This window comes from Manacus candei, unplaced genomic scaffold (assembly GCF_025592945.1).
Source record: "Manacus candei isolate 608988 ecotype Guabito, Panama unplaced genomic scaffold, ASM2559294v1 h1tg000043l, whole genome shotgun sequence".
Classification (NCBI taxonomy): domain Eukaryota; kingdom Metazoa; phylum Chordata; class Aves; order Passeriformes; family Pipridae; genus Manacus; species Manacus candei.
The window spans coordinates 5871307-5888089 of record NW_026138091.1 but is presented as its reverse complement, the minus strand read 5'-3'; the positions used below and the strand labels follow the sequence as shown (position 1 = coordinate 5888089).

Genomic DNA, 16783 nt, shown 5'->3' with positions numbered 1-16783 from the left:
ATAATATAAATAAGTGTGCCTTTATACATGTGTTAAATTTATTTAAATTACAAATCAAGGGATAGCCTTGTTAGCTTCTTTTTAAAAATTCTCTGTTTCTTTGCTGTCCTTTCTTTTGTTCCTTAAAAATTTAGCTGCCACTTGGGCAACATGTAAATCTCATGTTATTATAAATAGTGAAACTGGAAGACAGGGTTTTTCTGGCATCTGATGGTTACGTTGTTTCAGACAAGCATTTGGGTGATGAAGGCAGTGTAAAGTAGTCCTGGTTTTGTTGGGTTTTTATTGTTTATCCTGCCTCCTCATTTATACTACAAGATTATTGGATCTTGGCACAGTTAGTCTCCTTCCATTCCTGCTCATCTTGATCCACCTGTGTGATGTGACAGTCATTTAATGCCATTTACCTTGCTTTTCCATTGTTATAGTCTTCTATATTTCACATCAAGAAAATTGACTGCCTTTAAAGATAATTTATGTTTGTATCACTGAAACATCTTTGAAAATGGTAACAGAAGGTTAAGCACTTACTCTAAGGTCAACTTTTTAATAAGTTCTATTCGCTGGAAGCCGGGAGTAGTGTGATAATAGCAGTTTAATGTCATTTACTGACCTTACTAGGTAAATGACTGTAATTGCTGCTGTAGTTGCTTTGATTTGGTGATTGACTTGGTAGTTTACAACCTTTTTCTACTTACCTTGCAGTATTGAAGCTTCAGTCTATTTGTAAACAGTTCTGCTAGAAAGATGTTTAGGGGTATTTTTTGTTTGGTTGGTTTTTTTTAAGAGCTTAGGTCATTTTGAAAGCTGTGCAAAGTGGTAGTATGGAAGGAAATAGGTTTTTGTAACATACATTTTTTTAAGGTGGATATAGGTGGAAGTTTAGTGAAGTTTCAAACATATTTTCATTTTTTCCCTAGGTAAAGGCAAACTCGGTGAAACAGGAGTTTGAAAAGCAAGATGAACTAAAACGATCTGCTATGAGGGCTGTAGCAGCGCTTCTAACCATTCCAGAAGCAGAGAAGAGTCCATTAATGAGTGAATTTCAGTCACAGATAAGCTCTAACCCTGAGTTGGCAGCCATCTTCGAAAGTATCCAAAAAGATTCATCATCCACTAACTTGGAATCAATGGACACTAGTTAGATGTTTGTCCAAAATGGGGACCATTATGTTGAACCATATGATGCACTGAATTGACAGGTTATGAGTAAGAAACAGAAAAAGCATATAATTACACATTGTTCCACTTTATTTACCTTTATGGAGACAGTTGGCTTTTCCCATAATTGCTTTTCTAGCATTATTCCAGAAATGTATTTCCATAATCCAGAATTTGTTAACCACTCTGTTTTAGTGGATTTGACCACATTTGGGAATTAAAAAGTTGACGCATGGTGTATGGAAATAGGTTCCAGCATCCATTTGCCCTGTAATGTTTAGGATTAAAATGTCAAAATTTTGTGACCATGATTTTTTTTCTTTTGTTCACTCTTTCTACTTGTAAACAAAAAAGGGGGGGAGGTGGGAATCAAGTGTCCAGGTGCACCATGTTTTTTGTATAACTTTTTATTCTTTTTTGTTTCAGCTTCATAAATTGGTTTGGCTGACAGATGAATTATGTGTAAGATTTATTATATTAAAAAGATGGTTTGGGCACAGTTCAAAAAAATCAGGCACTAATGTCATTTTTACAGATGTGGGGATTAGAAAACCAATATCCCTGTTGTGCACACTAATTTTGCATGAGCAAGTTTACAAATATATATTGTCTGTAAAACAGCATGTGCAGTTTATTCGTAATGCAAGTTAAAATAAGTTCTACTGTATCAGTGCAGTTTTCAGGTATTTTGACGTACAGGCCATTCATACCGGAAGGGATGAATTAAGGTTTGTTATCTTAACCTGGCTTTTTTAAATGCCAGTAGCATGACCCTGCAGATATTCTTACAGTAAACATGATGATTTCTGCAGTTTTCATGGGTTTTCATTCCCAAAGACTGGATCCACTGGAATTGAGGTGGACAAACTGTAAGATTGGAGGGAAATAGGATGAGGTGGAGGTAAAATGAGCAGAGAAAACAATAGCTGCTCAGTGGCTCCTGAACTCTGGATTCAACTTTGCTTTTGTTATAAAAGTATGAAGGAAGTTTCTTTAGTGGATTCTATCTCCTGTTCTTTATCCAACAGCTTTTGTTAAGGCACTAGTATATGGTGCTACCTAGACAAGTATTGCCAGACCATCATTTAGTTCCTGTTGGAATGTTTTCTGGCACATGGGACCACCAGTGGGTTGCAATGCTGCAAGTGTCATACAGTATTTTGGTGAGACAGGAAGCAGGGAATGGTCAAAAGACTGGAGAGAGATAAAAAGCCAACAGAAGAAAAAGTTCTGTGAATATGCTGAGGTAATTTAGAAGGGGACCAGAAGTGGATAGCTGGCAGTCCTGCAATGAACTAGGATTGGGAATTCAATAGCAAAAAAAGAGGGGAGCCACTGCCTCAAATTGAGACTTACCATTACTTGTTAAATGCAACTACTTAGTTGTTTTGGTTTCTTTCCCTCTAAATCAGATCTGAATTTGATTTTTCTTAACTGGTATTTTTTAGCTAGTTTGATATTTTGGAAACCTGTTATGTGGGTATATGGCATAAGCTGCTACATGACTAAATAAGCATACATTCTTATGACCTCAGAGACAGTTTCCCGTGAGCGTTGGGGCTTGGGGGCAAAATCTTCACCTTACATGCTTGCAGCTTGGGAAAAGCAGAGGAGATATTGGTACATTTTACCTTAATAGAAGGACCTGAACAAAGAAGTCTGTGAACTCATTGAATAGTAACAATTCTAATGCTGTAGAAATTTTTGAAAATGTAGCTTTCTCTGTCTCCAAAGTCTTCATACTAATGTAACAATTGTCTTCTAGAAGTAGTAATAAATGAGATTAAACATACCAACATATCTAAATGTCATGAAAAGGAGTGGGATGACTAGACAGAAACCATATGGTAGAAAAAGCACTGTGAATTAGGTGCATTTTTTCTTACTGTATAATTCATCTACTTCAATTACAGCAATACACAGGCCTTCTAATTAAAAATTCATTGTACTAATTAGTTGTCAACTAATCTTAGAACTTTTTATGTTAAGTTTTCAGAGTACATTAAAATGTTTTATAGACCTAAATCTAGATGTGAGAATGGTATGATAAACGTGAAATGTGAGGCTAAAATAGGAAAATGGAGTAGGTGACAATGGTAAGTGAACAGAATATTCATAGCTGAGAGATTTGTGTGTGCGTTACTACCATAACATAACACAACACTTAATGTGGTGGATGCAAATCATCTTCACTTTGTTTTACAGTATGTTGCAGTGAAGCAAGCTTAAGGACAGAAGAGAAGGTTGAGCTATATTACATAGTGAATGCTTTCTTGCAAAAGAGTAATTTTCACTTTGACCACTGATGAAGAATGTGGGAACATAAGGATTAAGTCTTCCCTGTAAATTGCAGAAATTCCAACAGTGTGATTATCTCCAAGTAGCAGTTGGTTTATTTTGGTGATTCAGGAAGACAGACTCATAAAAGTTGTAATTGCATCATAATTACTGAATTTTTTTATTAGTGTAACAAAATGTAACCATGTTAGGTGTTGAATTCTGATGACTTTCGGTGGATCACTTGATTGAAAGGTTTCTTTGGTTTTCCTCGCTGTATGTCCAAGTATTTGTATAAATCTGGTGTATTTATGCTTTTAGAGCAATTAGGTTCAGGTAATTCTATTAAGGATGATGTCAGGAATATATGCAGCTGTTCTTTAAATGCTAAATATTTGAAACTGAAATACTACATTTCTCTAACTAAAACAAAACCAGAATTCTGAAAGGCTGCTCTTATGATGTTTGGTATGATTAGAACTTTTTCTAGTATTTTTCATCACTTTGCACATGGACAATTGAGACCAATTAATAAGGTTGCACATAACATAGAAATGGTTGACCAGTCCTTGCATTGCAGATTCTAGGCTTTAAATATTTTTGTATCTCAAAACTTGCCATCCTTACAGGGGAGTTTTTTTTTCTAAAATTATAAATTGAAAACTACCAGTACTTCAAGAATGCTGCATTTCAAACATGTAAATTCATTTTTTTTATGATTTTCCTTCAAAATATTGCATCTAATATAGCAGTCGATAAAATAAAAAGAGCTGAACTGCTTCCAGTTGTATTTTTATGAGGTGAACAAAGCAGTACATATACACGTAAGCAGCATTGCTTCTCTCAGGTGAAGAATTATTTTGACATTCCATCAACTCAAATTAAAAATATGAATTAAAAGTCCATATCTGCTCCTATTGTATTTACCTTAACAGATATTCTCAATAATGAGGATAGGAACAAGTTCACCCTGATCTGGTGGACTGCTCAGTAGTAGGGATTTAGCAACTGCTCTCATATTTACTGGTACTTCCCCTTCCTCGCCTCTACTTTAGGTGACTTTAAAAGCAAAGTACACGTGACCTTGGAAGTGTGTGTGTGTGTGTGTGTGTGTGTGTTGTTTTTGTTTTGTGAATCCTCATCATTCTGACTGAAATGACACCTGTTTCTGCCAAATACCAAACAGTTAAGCCTGCAGCCTCTGGGTTTTATTTCCCTATTGCTCTAAACTTCAGATAAAGTGTACTTTTGTTGTGGTTGCTGTTCTTAAAATTAATTTTGGAGAAATGAAAAATACTAATCAGTTTATTACTTTTTTTTTCCCCCTTGTTTCCTTCTTGTTGTGAGGTGGGAAGATTTGCTTGGTGTACTATTGAACATGAGGAGGTGGAGATTCTGGCAGCAAGCTTTGCTCCCTGCCCTAGAAGAGCTCTTCAGTATAGAGTTATAGCTCTTGCACTAAAACCGACCTTTTTGCATCTGTATCCATTTATAATTTTTCATTGTGTCTGAGTTCAGGGAAGGAGAAGGAAATCGGAATTCTTGAGAATAATGAAGTAAATTAATCTTCCACAGCCAGTGTTGGTGAAACAGGGAAGCTTTCTGCAAATGGGGCTTTTGTGAGAATTAGGCAATTTTGTCTTGGTAGGGAGTTAGACTTCTTTAGATTTGTTTCCACCTCATGAGGCTTTAATATTTCCACATAACCTTTGATGAGGAGAAAACTTCCTTCAGAAAGGTCATCAATCCCTCAAAACAAACAAAGAGTTTCAGCTGATGTTCATCTGTGTGTTGTGGTTTAGGACATAACCCTGAACCACAGAAGAAATAAGAGCTTTCTGAGAACAACACGAACACCATCTGGAAGACAGATGTTACCTAAAATATAGTGCTGAGAAAGAGAAAATGGAATCTTACAGTGAGAATATTTTAATTTAAAATAATTCTCTTTATATTCTGTCTTTCATCATATTTTTGAAGAATGGCAAATACAGAAGGAAAAGAAAAAAGTAATTGGCAGTTGGTGACCTGTGATCCCTGAACTTAAGAGGTAATTTCTATTCCCTGCTGCCTCTTAAAAAAAAAAAGATGTATTTTAGTAAAAGTACATAGTAATTCTGAAAATACTTTTATTCTGAAGGAGTTAAAATTGGTTTTTATTATATTGTCACTATTTTTTCTTTTATTATGAAAAAATTATTTCTCTTCTTATGTGGATTTCTCTGACCTGACAGTTATGAGTCAGTTTAATACACCTGCTAAAGCCTTTAGGAAATAAGCTGTGTCACTTGGTTCAGTGCAGTAAAGATGTTCCTGTAGCAGATGATGTTTGGAAGTCACTGTTTCCCACCATTCTTTTAATAAATTAAAAATACCTGGTCCTCTATGACTTTTTACATGTAGTTTCCATTCAACCTCCAGCCTTTTTTCTGTTTGACTGGACAAGTATTGGACTCCTGATCATCTGATTACTGTTACTTTAGGTACCCCCCTTTCTGGAGATTCTTGATGTTGTAATCTCAAGTTTTCTAGAAGACTTTTTTCTTCAGTTCTTACTAAGACTGAAGAACCTTACAGTTATTTGCTGGAAGGTTCAGTTTTGTCTCCCAACATTTCCATTGTGCAAGACAGTTCTTTCATTAATTCTATGTAGTATTCATTTTACAGGGGGATTTCATGCAGAGATGCCATGCTTACATGCAACTGAATGCTATTTTTGAGGAATTTCGTAGTTCAAGCACTCCTCTCTGCAGTGAAAATACCTAACATATCTAAGGAGAAAATAGAACAATGTGTCACATGCACAGAATTCCATGGAATGTGGCTTCATGTAAATTTTTCTCTTGCCCCTTGATTTCTTAATGCTCACAACTGCATCAAATGACCTAAAGGTGTAGACCAGCTTGCCAGTAAGGTGTTTCAAGTAGTAACAGTTGAGTTCTGCCTACTGATGGAATCTATGGGAAGAGCTACTTTGATTCTTTTCCCTCCAACAGCTACTGATCTTCATGCAGATGGCAATTTTGAAATGTCAGCCACATGTGGCAGAAGGGTAAAAATTGACCAATGTTTTAAAAAAAGAAATTGGATTTCCTGTCATCAATTCCTTTTCAAACAACTTTACCATAATTTTTTTCCAATACAAAGATGATCAAATGAGTATTAGGAGGACACTATATCAAAGTGACTGAGTTCTTATTTTTCCTAACACCATAGGTTAAAAACCCATGACTCTGGTTTGAATAGTGACTTGTTTACAAAAACCATCTCATCATCAAAATTGAAGTGTGGAATGGAAGATGCACATGGACAGAGATGGTTGATTTTAGTACCTTGGCAGGGGGCAGCCAAAGTGAAATACGAAACTCTATACTGTTTCTCACATGGTACCAATTTGTGCATATCAAGTGGGTTGAATTCAGCTCTAATAAAATGGTAGAATATTTGTATCTCCGGGCAGCCTACATGAAAGATCAACAAGTTGTTTGACGTGGCAGGTTATGTAGTGTTCCAGCAGTGACCTTAGTTGCAGGTCATTTTCTAGGAGGATGACAATTTTTTTTTCCCAGTTCTTCTTCCCTCCAAACTTTTTAACATAAAAAACCCACAATTGTGTAATTTTGTAGTGGTATTTGATTTCTGAATATGAATTTGTTTGAGTGGCTTTCAGTCTTGTGCATTCAGTCATTGTGTGTAGAGTTTTACAAGAAAATTGAAGAGAGGTTATTTGTCCATGGAGAAAATACATTTTCAATGGTTTGAGTACACATATTCAGGTTGAAACAGTTGGATATCCTCAAGGGCTATGGAAGGACAAACAATTTTCTGAAATAGTGAAAATTTCTGGTTGTTTATCAATGACTTATTTCAGGTCTGTTGGGTGGCTGAACATGGCTGGTTCAGGAAACTTAAAGCTAAAAGGGCGACCAGGGCAGGCTATTGCATGCAAAGGTGAATCTGCATTCTAATGCTGTTTGGTGAATGGTTAATATTTGTTGGTCTGATTTTTCTTAATACTCCTGTCATTAGGCGTTTATTGATCCAAGACCACATAGTTTGGCTTATCAACACAATATTCTACATACTACCCAAGTTGTCTTTGATAAAGTGATTGGAAAGAGTGCAAAAACAATTTGGCAACAAGCTGGTTTTGGTTTGTTTTTTTTTCCCATATATCTTAAAATATGGAAGTGTGTGAAAAAAAAGGTCCATTGGCAGGCTTAGGTACTTCTATATACAGAGGTCAGGAAGAAGAGTGCAGAATATAATGAACATTCTTGGATCAAAGTGTTTTTTGGTTTTTGTCCTGAAGTGCACACCAGGAAAAAACAAATTCTGGTATGGCTGGCCGGATAGACCTGGTAAAATCCTGTATGTCTGTGGGATCAGACCTTCCAACTGAGAGAACAAATGTCTCTTTGAAACACAGGAATTACTGAAGAGAATCTGACCTGTTTAAAAAAACCCAAAGGCTACCATTGCGATATGGGTGCGACTTTATATGCTTTTATCTACCTCATGTAAGAAAGGTGTATTCTGTACTACAGAAAGAACTTGGGAGCTATTTCGCAGTTGTGCTTCTTAACATGAGCAGTGAGGGCCCATAGTTGTGAGTAGTGTGAATGCTGAGCAAAATACGCTGTTGTGAAATGGAGGCAGAAAAAGTCTGGTCATGTCTACCCCATCATTCAGTTCACATTGGAAGAGGTAATAAAATTGATGTAGCTTTGTTTTGCTTGAGATCAGGTATTTATGCTCATTTGCAGATCTATCCAGTATGCTGTCAGGATGCAATATTCTTTATTTTTTATGTATATTTTTAATTGTAATTTTAGTAAGTGCACCATTGCATTCCAAGAGAAGGTTCATCCTGAAAATTGGCTTGCTTTGTAGATCTCCTTTTGGAGAATTCATCTCAATACAACTTAAAAAAATTCCTCTGACAGCAATTAATAGCTGAAACTAAGACTGCAGAAATTAATAACTGAAACTAAGAGTTAACATCTGTAATAATTCCAATAAATTAAATCTATTTCTGACAAAGGAACCTTTAAAATGCTGCTAGGTCATCTTATGAAGTAAAGCAAGCGACCATAATACACGGTTCCCAGGATCAGCCAAAACATTCTGCAGGATTCGAATCAAGTCAGATGTTATTCCTACCTCCCACCTTCAGAAGTGGTAAAGAGAAGGTGGGAGAACATCTAGTTTATGTTCATCTCCTTTATTTGAATTTTAACATGGTCTAGTGAATAAACATGATTTGAAATGAAGAATGCTTATGTTTTTTTAAAAAATACATTTATTTGCAGAGTTACTTAGCAAACTGTTTCAGTCAGCTCTGAAGGAGACCACTTCTCTCTTTTCAGAAAGTGACCTGCCAGCGTAAACTACAGCTAATACTTGGAACCCATCAAGGAGCAATCTGTCTGGATAGTACTTTGAAAAGACAAAAAATATGATTTAAATATGTATTTGCAAAGTTAGTCTTAATTGTCACTATGTTGTTTCTGTGCTTCTGTACTGTTTGTTTACAAGAGTAATGTTCCAGTGCATGCACTTCAGAATAGGAAACAGATGACATCTCTTATTGTCAATATTCGTTTGCTTTATGTCAGTACAAAAACCAGTCTTGCTTGCCTTGATTAAGTCTTGCATACTAAAACCAGATGTCATTTCTGACAAAGCTGATGTTAGAGAAACAGAGAAGCCACAGAGAATGTCTGAGGTCTACATGCAGAATAGTATGTTTGAATAGAAAGATGTCATATTTAATGCACTCTATTTTGAAGACCAGCTATTTATTTGAGAAAGTAGTGGAAATAGGTTTATTAAAAGTACAGTATCTGAGAACATCAGAAGCAACTTTGATAAATCTGTTCTTACAGCTGCTTGATCGTGTGGCTGAAGAAGAGTATATTTGTGGTGAAGTCTGTCTGCATTGCTCATCAGTGGCCTTTGCTAAAGGAAAAATCCAACTGTTTCTGCCTGGCTGTACCAGTAAATACATCACTGTATGTTGGTAAATACAGCACAGTGCTGAAGGTTATTTTTGTGCTCAAAAGCAAGATGCTATGTTGTGTACAGGGTATTCCTGTAGCACCAAGTTACCATTTGACAGGGGTTTATGAATAAAATTTTAGTGATTGCAGGCAGCGTGATTTTTCTACAGGGAGCCGTGATACCCAAGACTTGTATTACATTGCTTAGATCATAAAAATAGCTATAATTTTTCCTTTTTACATTTTCATAAAGAGGCTTAAATATCAAACCCTGAAACCTTTTAATGAAAGAAAAGTGTTTTAAGTAACAGCTGTAGAGTTGGATGTGGTAACAAGCACACGGGGTACTATCCCACTCAATGGGATAATACACAAATATGTTAATACTCCTGGAAACAACTATTATTTCTTCTTCATAATGCCAGTAGTAACCTCAAGATGATAGAATTTATGCTTTATGCCACATAACAAAGTTTTCAGAGTGCTCCATGAATATAGCAAAGTGCCTGAGAGTGTTAATATCATGTACAGGTGCAAGATTAAAATGCTTGCTAGTAATTTTTGATTAATGTGTTCTGTTCTTTCAAGTAGCTAATTGAACACACTAAAATCTCCACTAAGTATCTGTACATATGTATACATGTGTATCTAAGAATGGGTGAGTTTTTCAGGTTTTTCCATCTTTCAGTGTTTTAATTTTTTGAAGTTACAGTTCCCCCGGATGATCAGAATTGCATTTGTAGAAGTTATATCAGCCATCTGAAAAAAACGCAATTCTTTGATATTTTTCCAATGCTAAAGTGTAAAATAAAACGATATAGTAATCTTTTATTTTTTAAAAAAGCTAAAATTAATTCTGACAATGGCATGTCTTATGTAAAGGTAGTTTTATTACTATTAATTTATCAGTGTTTTTGTAAAGCAGTGAAACAAAAATCTAAAATAGTCTATTGATGGTGTTTTGATTTCATTGTAGTGTATTAGCCTTTTGGGCCCTCTGGTTTTATACCCTCTAACCAGAAGGTACATGTGCCTCTTGGACCAGAAACCCTTTCATTTCTATTTGAATCAAGGAATGACCAGACTTGTTTGAGCAGGCCTATCCACTCCCAGTACTGGTTCTATAGTTGTTAATCTCCTGTTGCCTCTTACAAGTAGAACATAAGTGATTCCTCTGGAAAGGCTGGGGTATAGCTAAAATCAACCTCTCCATTCTTTCCCAATGTTCATTATAACAGTTTGCAGTATGTCAACTGAGGAAGAGGAAAGGTTATCACATTTTTTTCCCATCCAGTTACTGCACCTTGCCGCACTGTCATGGCAGAATCTAATGTGTTAGTTGGTTCTATGAGCGCAGTGAAATGAAAATTAAATTTCAGGAGCAGTTGCAACAGGTTGTTTTCTTCCAGGAGATGGCGCTGTAACCTCATTGACAAATGCCGACCAAATTTGGAGGGGAAAACCAGCAAGATTCCTTCACAGATAAGAAATTGCAGGTATTTGAAGAAAGGACTTGAAATGGATCTTGTAAATTTTATTTTTCTAGACAATATATGGAAGCTTTCTGTTAGGGCTGGCTTGTTTCAAAGTTTCTTTTCAATCCTTTACAAGTAATTTCTGAACTTCGCTTCTCTACTGTAAAGCTTGTCAAAATTTATACAAGTGAGTGGTCATCAGGGCAATGCTCCTCCTATAGCCAGGTGTTTGGTGGTTGTCTGGTCTGGATGTCTGGGTGCTGCTGCAAGGAGTGGAGTAAACTCTGGGCCCCAACAGCTGAGTTATGTGGCTGAAGAAGCAGATTTCATAGCATAATTCCATATTTTCTTTCTACCTTGCTAATGATTTCCCTTCTCTCAGGCTTTCAGCAGGCAACTGTAATGGGAACGGTGGCTGTCAACCTGAGAGACTTCACAAAACTGGGTGTTGGATTCTGGTGAGCAGATGGATGTATCAGCAGTGATTACCTTCCTCTGAATGAATGCATTGATTTCCTACTTAAGTTGTAAAATTAAGGTGTTTGGGCAACAACACACTGGCTTACTTTTCAGGTCTAGAGTTTAAAGAAGAAAGGATGGGTACATTTTTAATTTATATTTCTATTCTGAGTCACCGCATCAGGTACTGTTTTACAGTTTGACCATAAAACTAACAAAATATCCAACAAGACCCAAATTCCAATGGTAATATTCTCTGATGCTGCAGAACTGAGATTTCCATTCTGGAAAGACTGACCAAAGGGAGGAAAATCAGTAATCTAGAATGAACTATTTGGAATAGGATTCTAAAAAAGTAAAAACATTGTATTATTTTATTTCAAATAAATTTTGTTATACAGATGTGTGGAGAAAAACAAAAAAAAAAATATTCCAAAAAATCTGATAGTTCCTATAAATGTCTGTATTTGGTGTTAAAAGGAGGTGATTAGTGTTTTGGATGATCTGTACAACCATACTGCAGTAACTGAGCTGCAGTCACTGGAGATGGAGGCATGCTTTTCTGTTCCAGGCAGCAGTAGAGGAAGAAAGAAAGCCTTCAGGTCCAGTGTGAGCATGAACACTGACTAAAACACATCCTTGCAAACTGCTGTTCTTTTCAGCAACTGCTGTGAGAGGTAACATCGCTTGGATGTCTGGCTGAAGCTTGTTTTATCCTGCTTTTAACCACTTTTACATTTTCCATCTTGCAGGGGGGGTAGTTTTGTTTGTTTGAATTGCAGCCTTTATCCTTGTCCTCAAGCCGTTGGAACAGGGCTTTTTTCTAGCCCAACATCTTAATAACTTCACTGCACTGACTGTGGCACAATGCTTGCTTGAGGATCAAATGCTGCTGTTGCTTACATACCAGATGCCAATGGCTTGCCCCAGCACCAGGCCAAAAAAAGTTCTTAAATGCCTTTACTGTTTCACCGAGGAGCATGTGCTGTCCAAGGCTAGTACAATGTATATCACATTGTACTGACAGTTGTAAAGGATGGTTGCTTGGGGTCTTGATAATGAAAAAAAAACAAAACAGAGTGGCAAGTATTGGACCCAGGTGTCAGGGGAAACAATGCAGAGACATGGCTGTGGACTGACTCCTCCTCACTGCCTGCTCCCAGCAATGGTCCTGAGCAGGTTTCGCCACTTCCCATACAGTTTTATCATTAGCTACCCAATTCTTGAAGGAGTTTGTTCCTTCCCAGTGAAGGAGATCTTGAGAGAGAAGGTCTCATCCCAAAAAGGACTGGTTTGGTGAGTTGAAGTAGATTGTGATTTTCTAGCTCATCCAGCCCTCCTTGCTATTTTGCATTGTTTTCTTAAGCTCAACAAGCCTGTGCTCCTCAGCGGTTTCATCCATGATGCTCAGAGCAGCCAGTATGCCCATCAGCCTCCTGTTTTTCCTTGGAGCCTCCCGTTCACTTCAGCACTGTTAGTTCACACACAGTCAGCATTGCTGTGCCCCTGCAGAGGGACTCCTTTGCTCAGCAGGATCTGAATTTGTCATTCTTATGCTGACTCAGCCTCTTTGAGCCCAGAACTGTTTGCTAAACCCTGATATTCCTTTACAATGTTCTCAACAAAAGTACATGGTGCCTTGGCTTTCCGGGCAAATCAACAGAGTTTTCTCATCTGATAGGATGTGTCTTCAATCCACCTTTTCTGAATTTCACCTAAATCAAGAGTTTCATTCACTGAGTGATTTCTCCTGCCATGTACAATGCAGGGAGTTTCTCTCTCTGAAAAACAACTCCAGAATGAAACTGAAACAAAATCTACTCACTGAAAAAAACTTTTGAAGATGATGCAGTTTAAGAGTGATTTTATTCTCTTGTTTATGGAAACTGAGCTATGTGTGCTTGCTGGGAGTCTTAATGTAATAAAACTCAGTGCTAATCTGCCTAAACATTTTATCTGAAACACCACTGAAGGAAACTGCAGCTTGGGTACAAGTTTTAGGGTTAGATGTGTACCTAAGGAAAAAAAGGAAAGGAAAAATAGCTCTTGTATAAATTTCAGAATCAAAGTTACAAATACAGTCTTAAGTTGTCCTACCACCTGGGTATGCTAATGCTCCATCTGTTTAAGCTGCCATCACAACTTGCTGGTTTTACCAGAACCTGGTTTCAACTACAAGTTTTTCCTTGCAGAAACAACCTGAACTTAAGGCATCAAAATTATAATGACTTTACTAATATGGTGACAAAGTTTTTTTTTTTTGTATGAACAGCTTGTCAAAGATGACTCTTACAGTGCTGAGTAAAATACCAACTGAAACTTTGTTTATCTTAGTTAAAACAAAAATAAAGTCAGTTTGACAACACTGTCTTTTTCTCATTCATAGAGCAATGCTCTAAATATCATCCCTGTGTCAAGCTGATGAAGGTAATGGGTGCTTCCACAGTGCCCCTGACAAACCTTAATTGAAAGGACCGACTGGAACATCTTGAGGCTTGAGGAATTTCAAAAAGGAAAAGATACTTCTTTTTAAATATGCATTAGTTAGCTGCTCAGTACTTATTATGGACCAATTCTGTGTTTGTTAGCATGTGTGGGCTGTTTCTAGAAGAACCAAAGCATATAAGGCTGCAGACAATGTCATAAAACTGACATGCTTGAGTGCTCTCATCTATCAAGAACTGAACTGGTAATTTTGGATGTACAAGCAGGCAATGAGCTTTTTGAGGCTTCAAACATATCCTCTCTTTGTGGAGGTCCAATATAAGATGACAAATACTGGAATATGGATAAATTGTCCTTTTAAAAAACCCTGTTTCTAACTAACAAAGCAAAAACTGTCTCACTAAGTTCATGTAATTTTAAAAGTCGATGGGAAGAAAAGTCTTTGAGGTTTAATTTTTTCTTATGACTGAAATTCATTTTGAAACAGTTTGGTGTTACTGGTTACACCGGTACAATAGAATGCAATTCAGCTGCGAGCTGAATGGAATAAACACAAGGGCTGGTTTGGTTACATATTTACAGGCTGTTGGCTTTCAGTCAGGAACATCACCGTTGCTCTAATGGATGGAAAAAGTGTTTGTTCAGCGGCTGTCCTCCCTAGCAGGGCCTGCATCTCTAGCTTCAGAAATAAGTTTACTTCTTAAACAGCAAAGAGGTTACATTGCATTGTTCTGGCCAAAATGGACCTTTACTTGCAGTTTTTAGTGCTCTGCTGCCTGAACTGTAGTTTCCTGGATGTGAACACTCGCCTTGAAATTTCAGATCCAGTTCCCTGCTGATATCTATTATAGCGAACAACCGAGAGCATAAGTCTGCTCTGAGCTACCTTGTGCGTAATCCTGTTAATTTGTCTAGGTGGAAAAAAATCATCAGTTTTTTATAATTTTCTAAGTTTCAAGCATTAGTGTATCTATTTTGGTTTAACTTTGGTGTGTCTTTAAACAAATTACATCTCATTGTGGCCACAGAGTCCATGAATACACAAGATGTGTGTTAATGGGTAACAAAAGGACGTAGCATCCTCTGTGACTGTCTTGTCAGTTACTTTTGAAAATAATATTTTCATATTATCTCACACTTTCTAAATAATTTGCTTTAGCCTCAGAGTAGTGTTGCCACAGTAGTTATAGGAAATGCACAAGTTAAAGCAAGGGCTGCTTTATCAACTGTATAGCACTGACTTGACAATAAAGATTATCTTTCCAGAGCGAGGAAGCATCCTGAATTTGGGAATGAGTTACTGTCAGAAGAGTGGCAGCTGAAGGAGAAACAGTAAGATTGTGTGAAGCTGCTGTGGGGCCTCAGATAGTTGCTTTTCGGGCTTTAATAAATATAGGTGTATGGTCGTGGTTAATAAATTCATATATGTGTCTTGGGGGGAACTGTGAGATGGGATATTCCCTGATCCATCCAGATTACAAACTAGCTATGAAACACCAACTCCTTACCAGGAGTATATAATCCTTTGGGAATGGAACATCAAGAATAACTCTGTGAAGACCCCAAAAAGGACAATACAAGCTGAGCTTGGGCATAGCAGAGTATCAAGTCTTCAGAGCATTTCCTAACAAGTTTCTGGATCTATCAGGTGGTCTGGCCCCAGCTTTGGAGGTCTGTGTAATCTGTGATGTTAATGACAACTGTGTTTGTACAGGCCATTCCGGAAATGCTGATTGTTGCTAAGGAAAGCTCATTTTGTCTTGGTTTGTTTGTTTTTTTCCTATTTTGCCTTTTTCTTTCTGTTTGTTACAAGTTTTCTGATGCAAAGCAAGGATTGTGGAAGGAAACCCCCTGCCCAAAGCACAGTCAGCTAGAACTGGTTGTTAAGGGCTGCATCTAGTAGAGTTTTGGAAATCACCAAAGGTAGGACCTCACAACATCTCTGGGCAACTTGTTTCAGTGCTTGACCACCCTCATTAAAAAGGCAAAAACCCAAAAATCCCCAAACCTTTTAACTTTATTTCAGATATACTTCAATTCATATCTATTGCCCTTGTCACTGTATATCACTGAGAAGAGCCAACCTTGTCTTCTTTGTTCACCCTCTCCCACTTTGGGTATTTATGCACAGGGATGAGATCCCTCATAGGCTTCCTTTTCTCCATGTGGAACAACTGCAGCTCTCTTACCTTCAACTTCCATATATTAGATGCTCCAAGGCCATAATCATCCTCATTACCCTTCACTGGACCTGCTCCAGTATGTCCATGTCTCTCTGGCACTAGATGGCTCAGGACTAGACCCAGGACTCCAGGTGTGTCTCACCAGGATGAGCAGAAGCGAAGGATCATTCCCCCGAGCAGCTGGCAGGGCTTTGCCTAATGCAGCCCAGGAGGCTGTTTGTCTTCTTGTCCACAAGGGCACATTGCTGCCTCCTCTTCAACTTGGTGCCAGTATGCTCAGGCACTTTTCTGACAGTGTTTCCCTTTACATGATAAGGAGTGAAAACGGGCTATCCTGTCCAGAATTCAATTAGGTACATGTAATGGCAAAACCAAAAGAATCTCTTCCTATGAAAAAATAAAAGATGATAATTGTTTCTTTGGTGTAATGGAAATATTGATTAGTAGAGCTACTGCTGCAATTTTCTGTCTAGGTTTCTCTCTGCTATTGCAAAATCACTTCAGAGTACTATTGTTTTAAAATCCAAAGAGCTGCTTGGTAGGAATTTATCAAAGTGCACAGGTAAGTGAATAAAGACTGCTGGTCTCAGTCCCTCATTCAGATGTCACTGACAAGAGTTACTGTAGTATCTACCAAGCTGGGATCCTTCTGCTGATTTAAGGTCATCCCTTAAAGAAAAAAGGACTGGGTTTTAGTTCCTTGTCAAAAAACCCCACCCACATGGAGATAAAAATTATTTTAAAATAGTTAATTAATGTTGACATGTACAAGAGAAAATAT

At 37.3% G+C, this 16783-nt stretch overlaps 1 protein-coding gene across 2 annotated transcripts in view; it reads left to right on the top strand.

Moving 5' to 3' along the window:
* The window catches only part of CAND1 (cullin associated and neddylation dissociated 1), a 31901-nt gene extending 27155 nt beyond the window's left edge, over positions 1-4746 (top strand). For both annotated transcript variants that reach the window (XM_051795737.1, XM_051795740.1), the window contains exon 15: positions 921-4746. In XM_051795737.1, coding sequence (XP_051651697.1) covers positions 921-1145 — 225 coding nt within the window. In that variant the 3' untranslated portion in view covers positions 1146-4746. The remainder of the gene's footprint in view (positions 1-920) is intronic.
* Positions 4747-16783: the final 12037 nt, after the last annotated feature.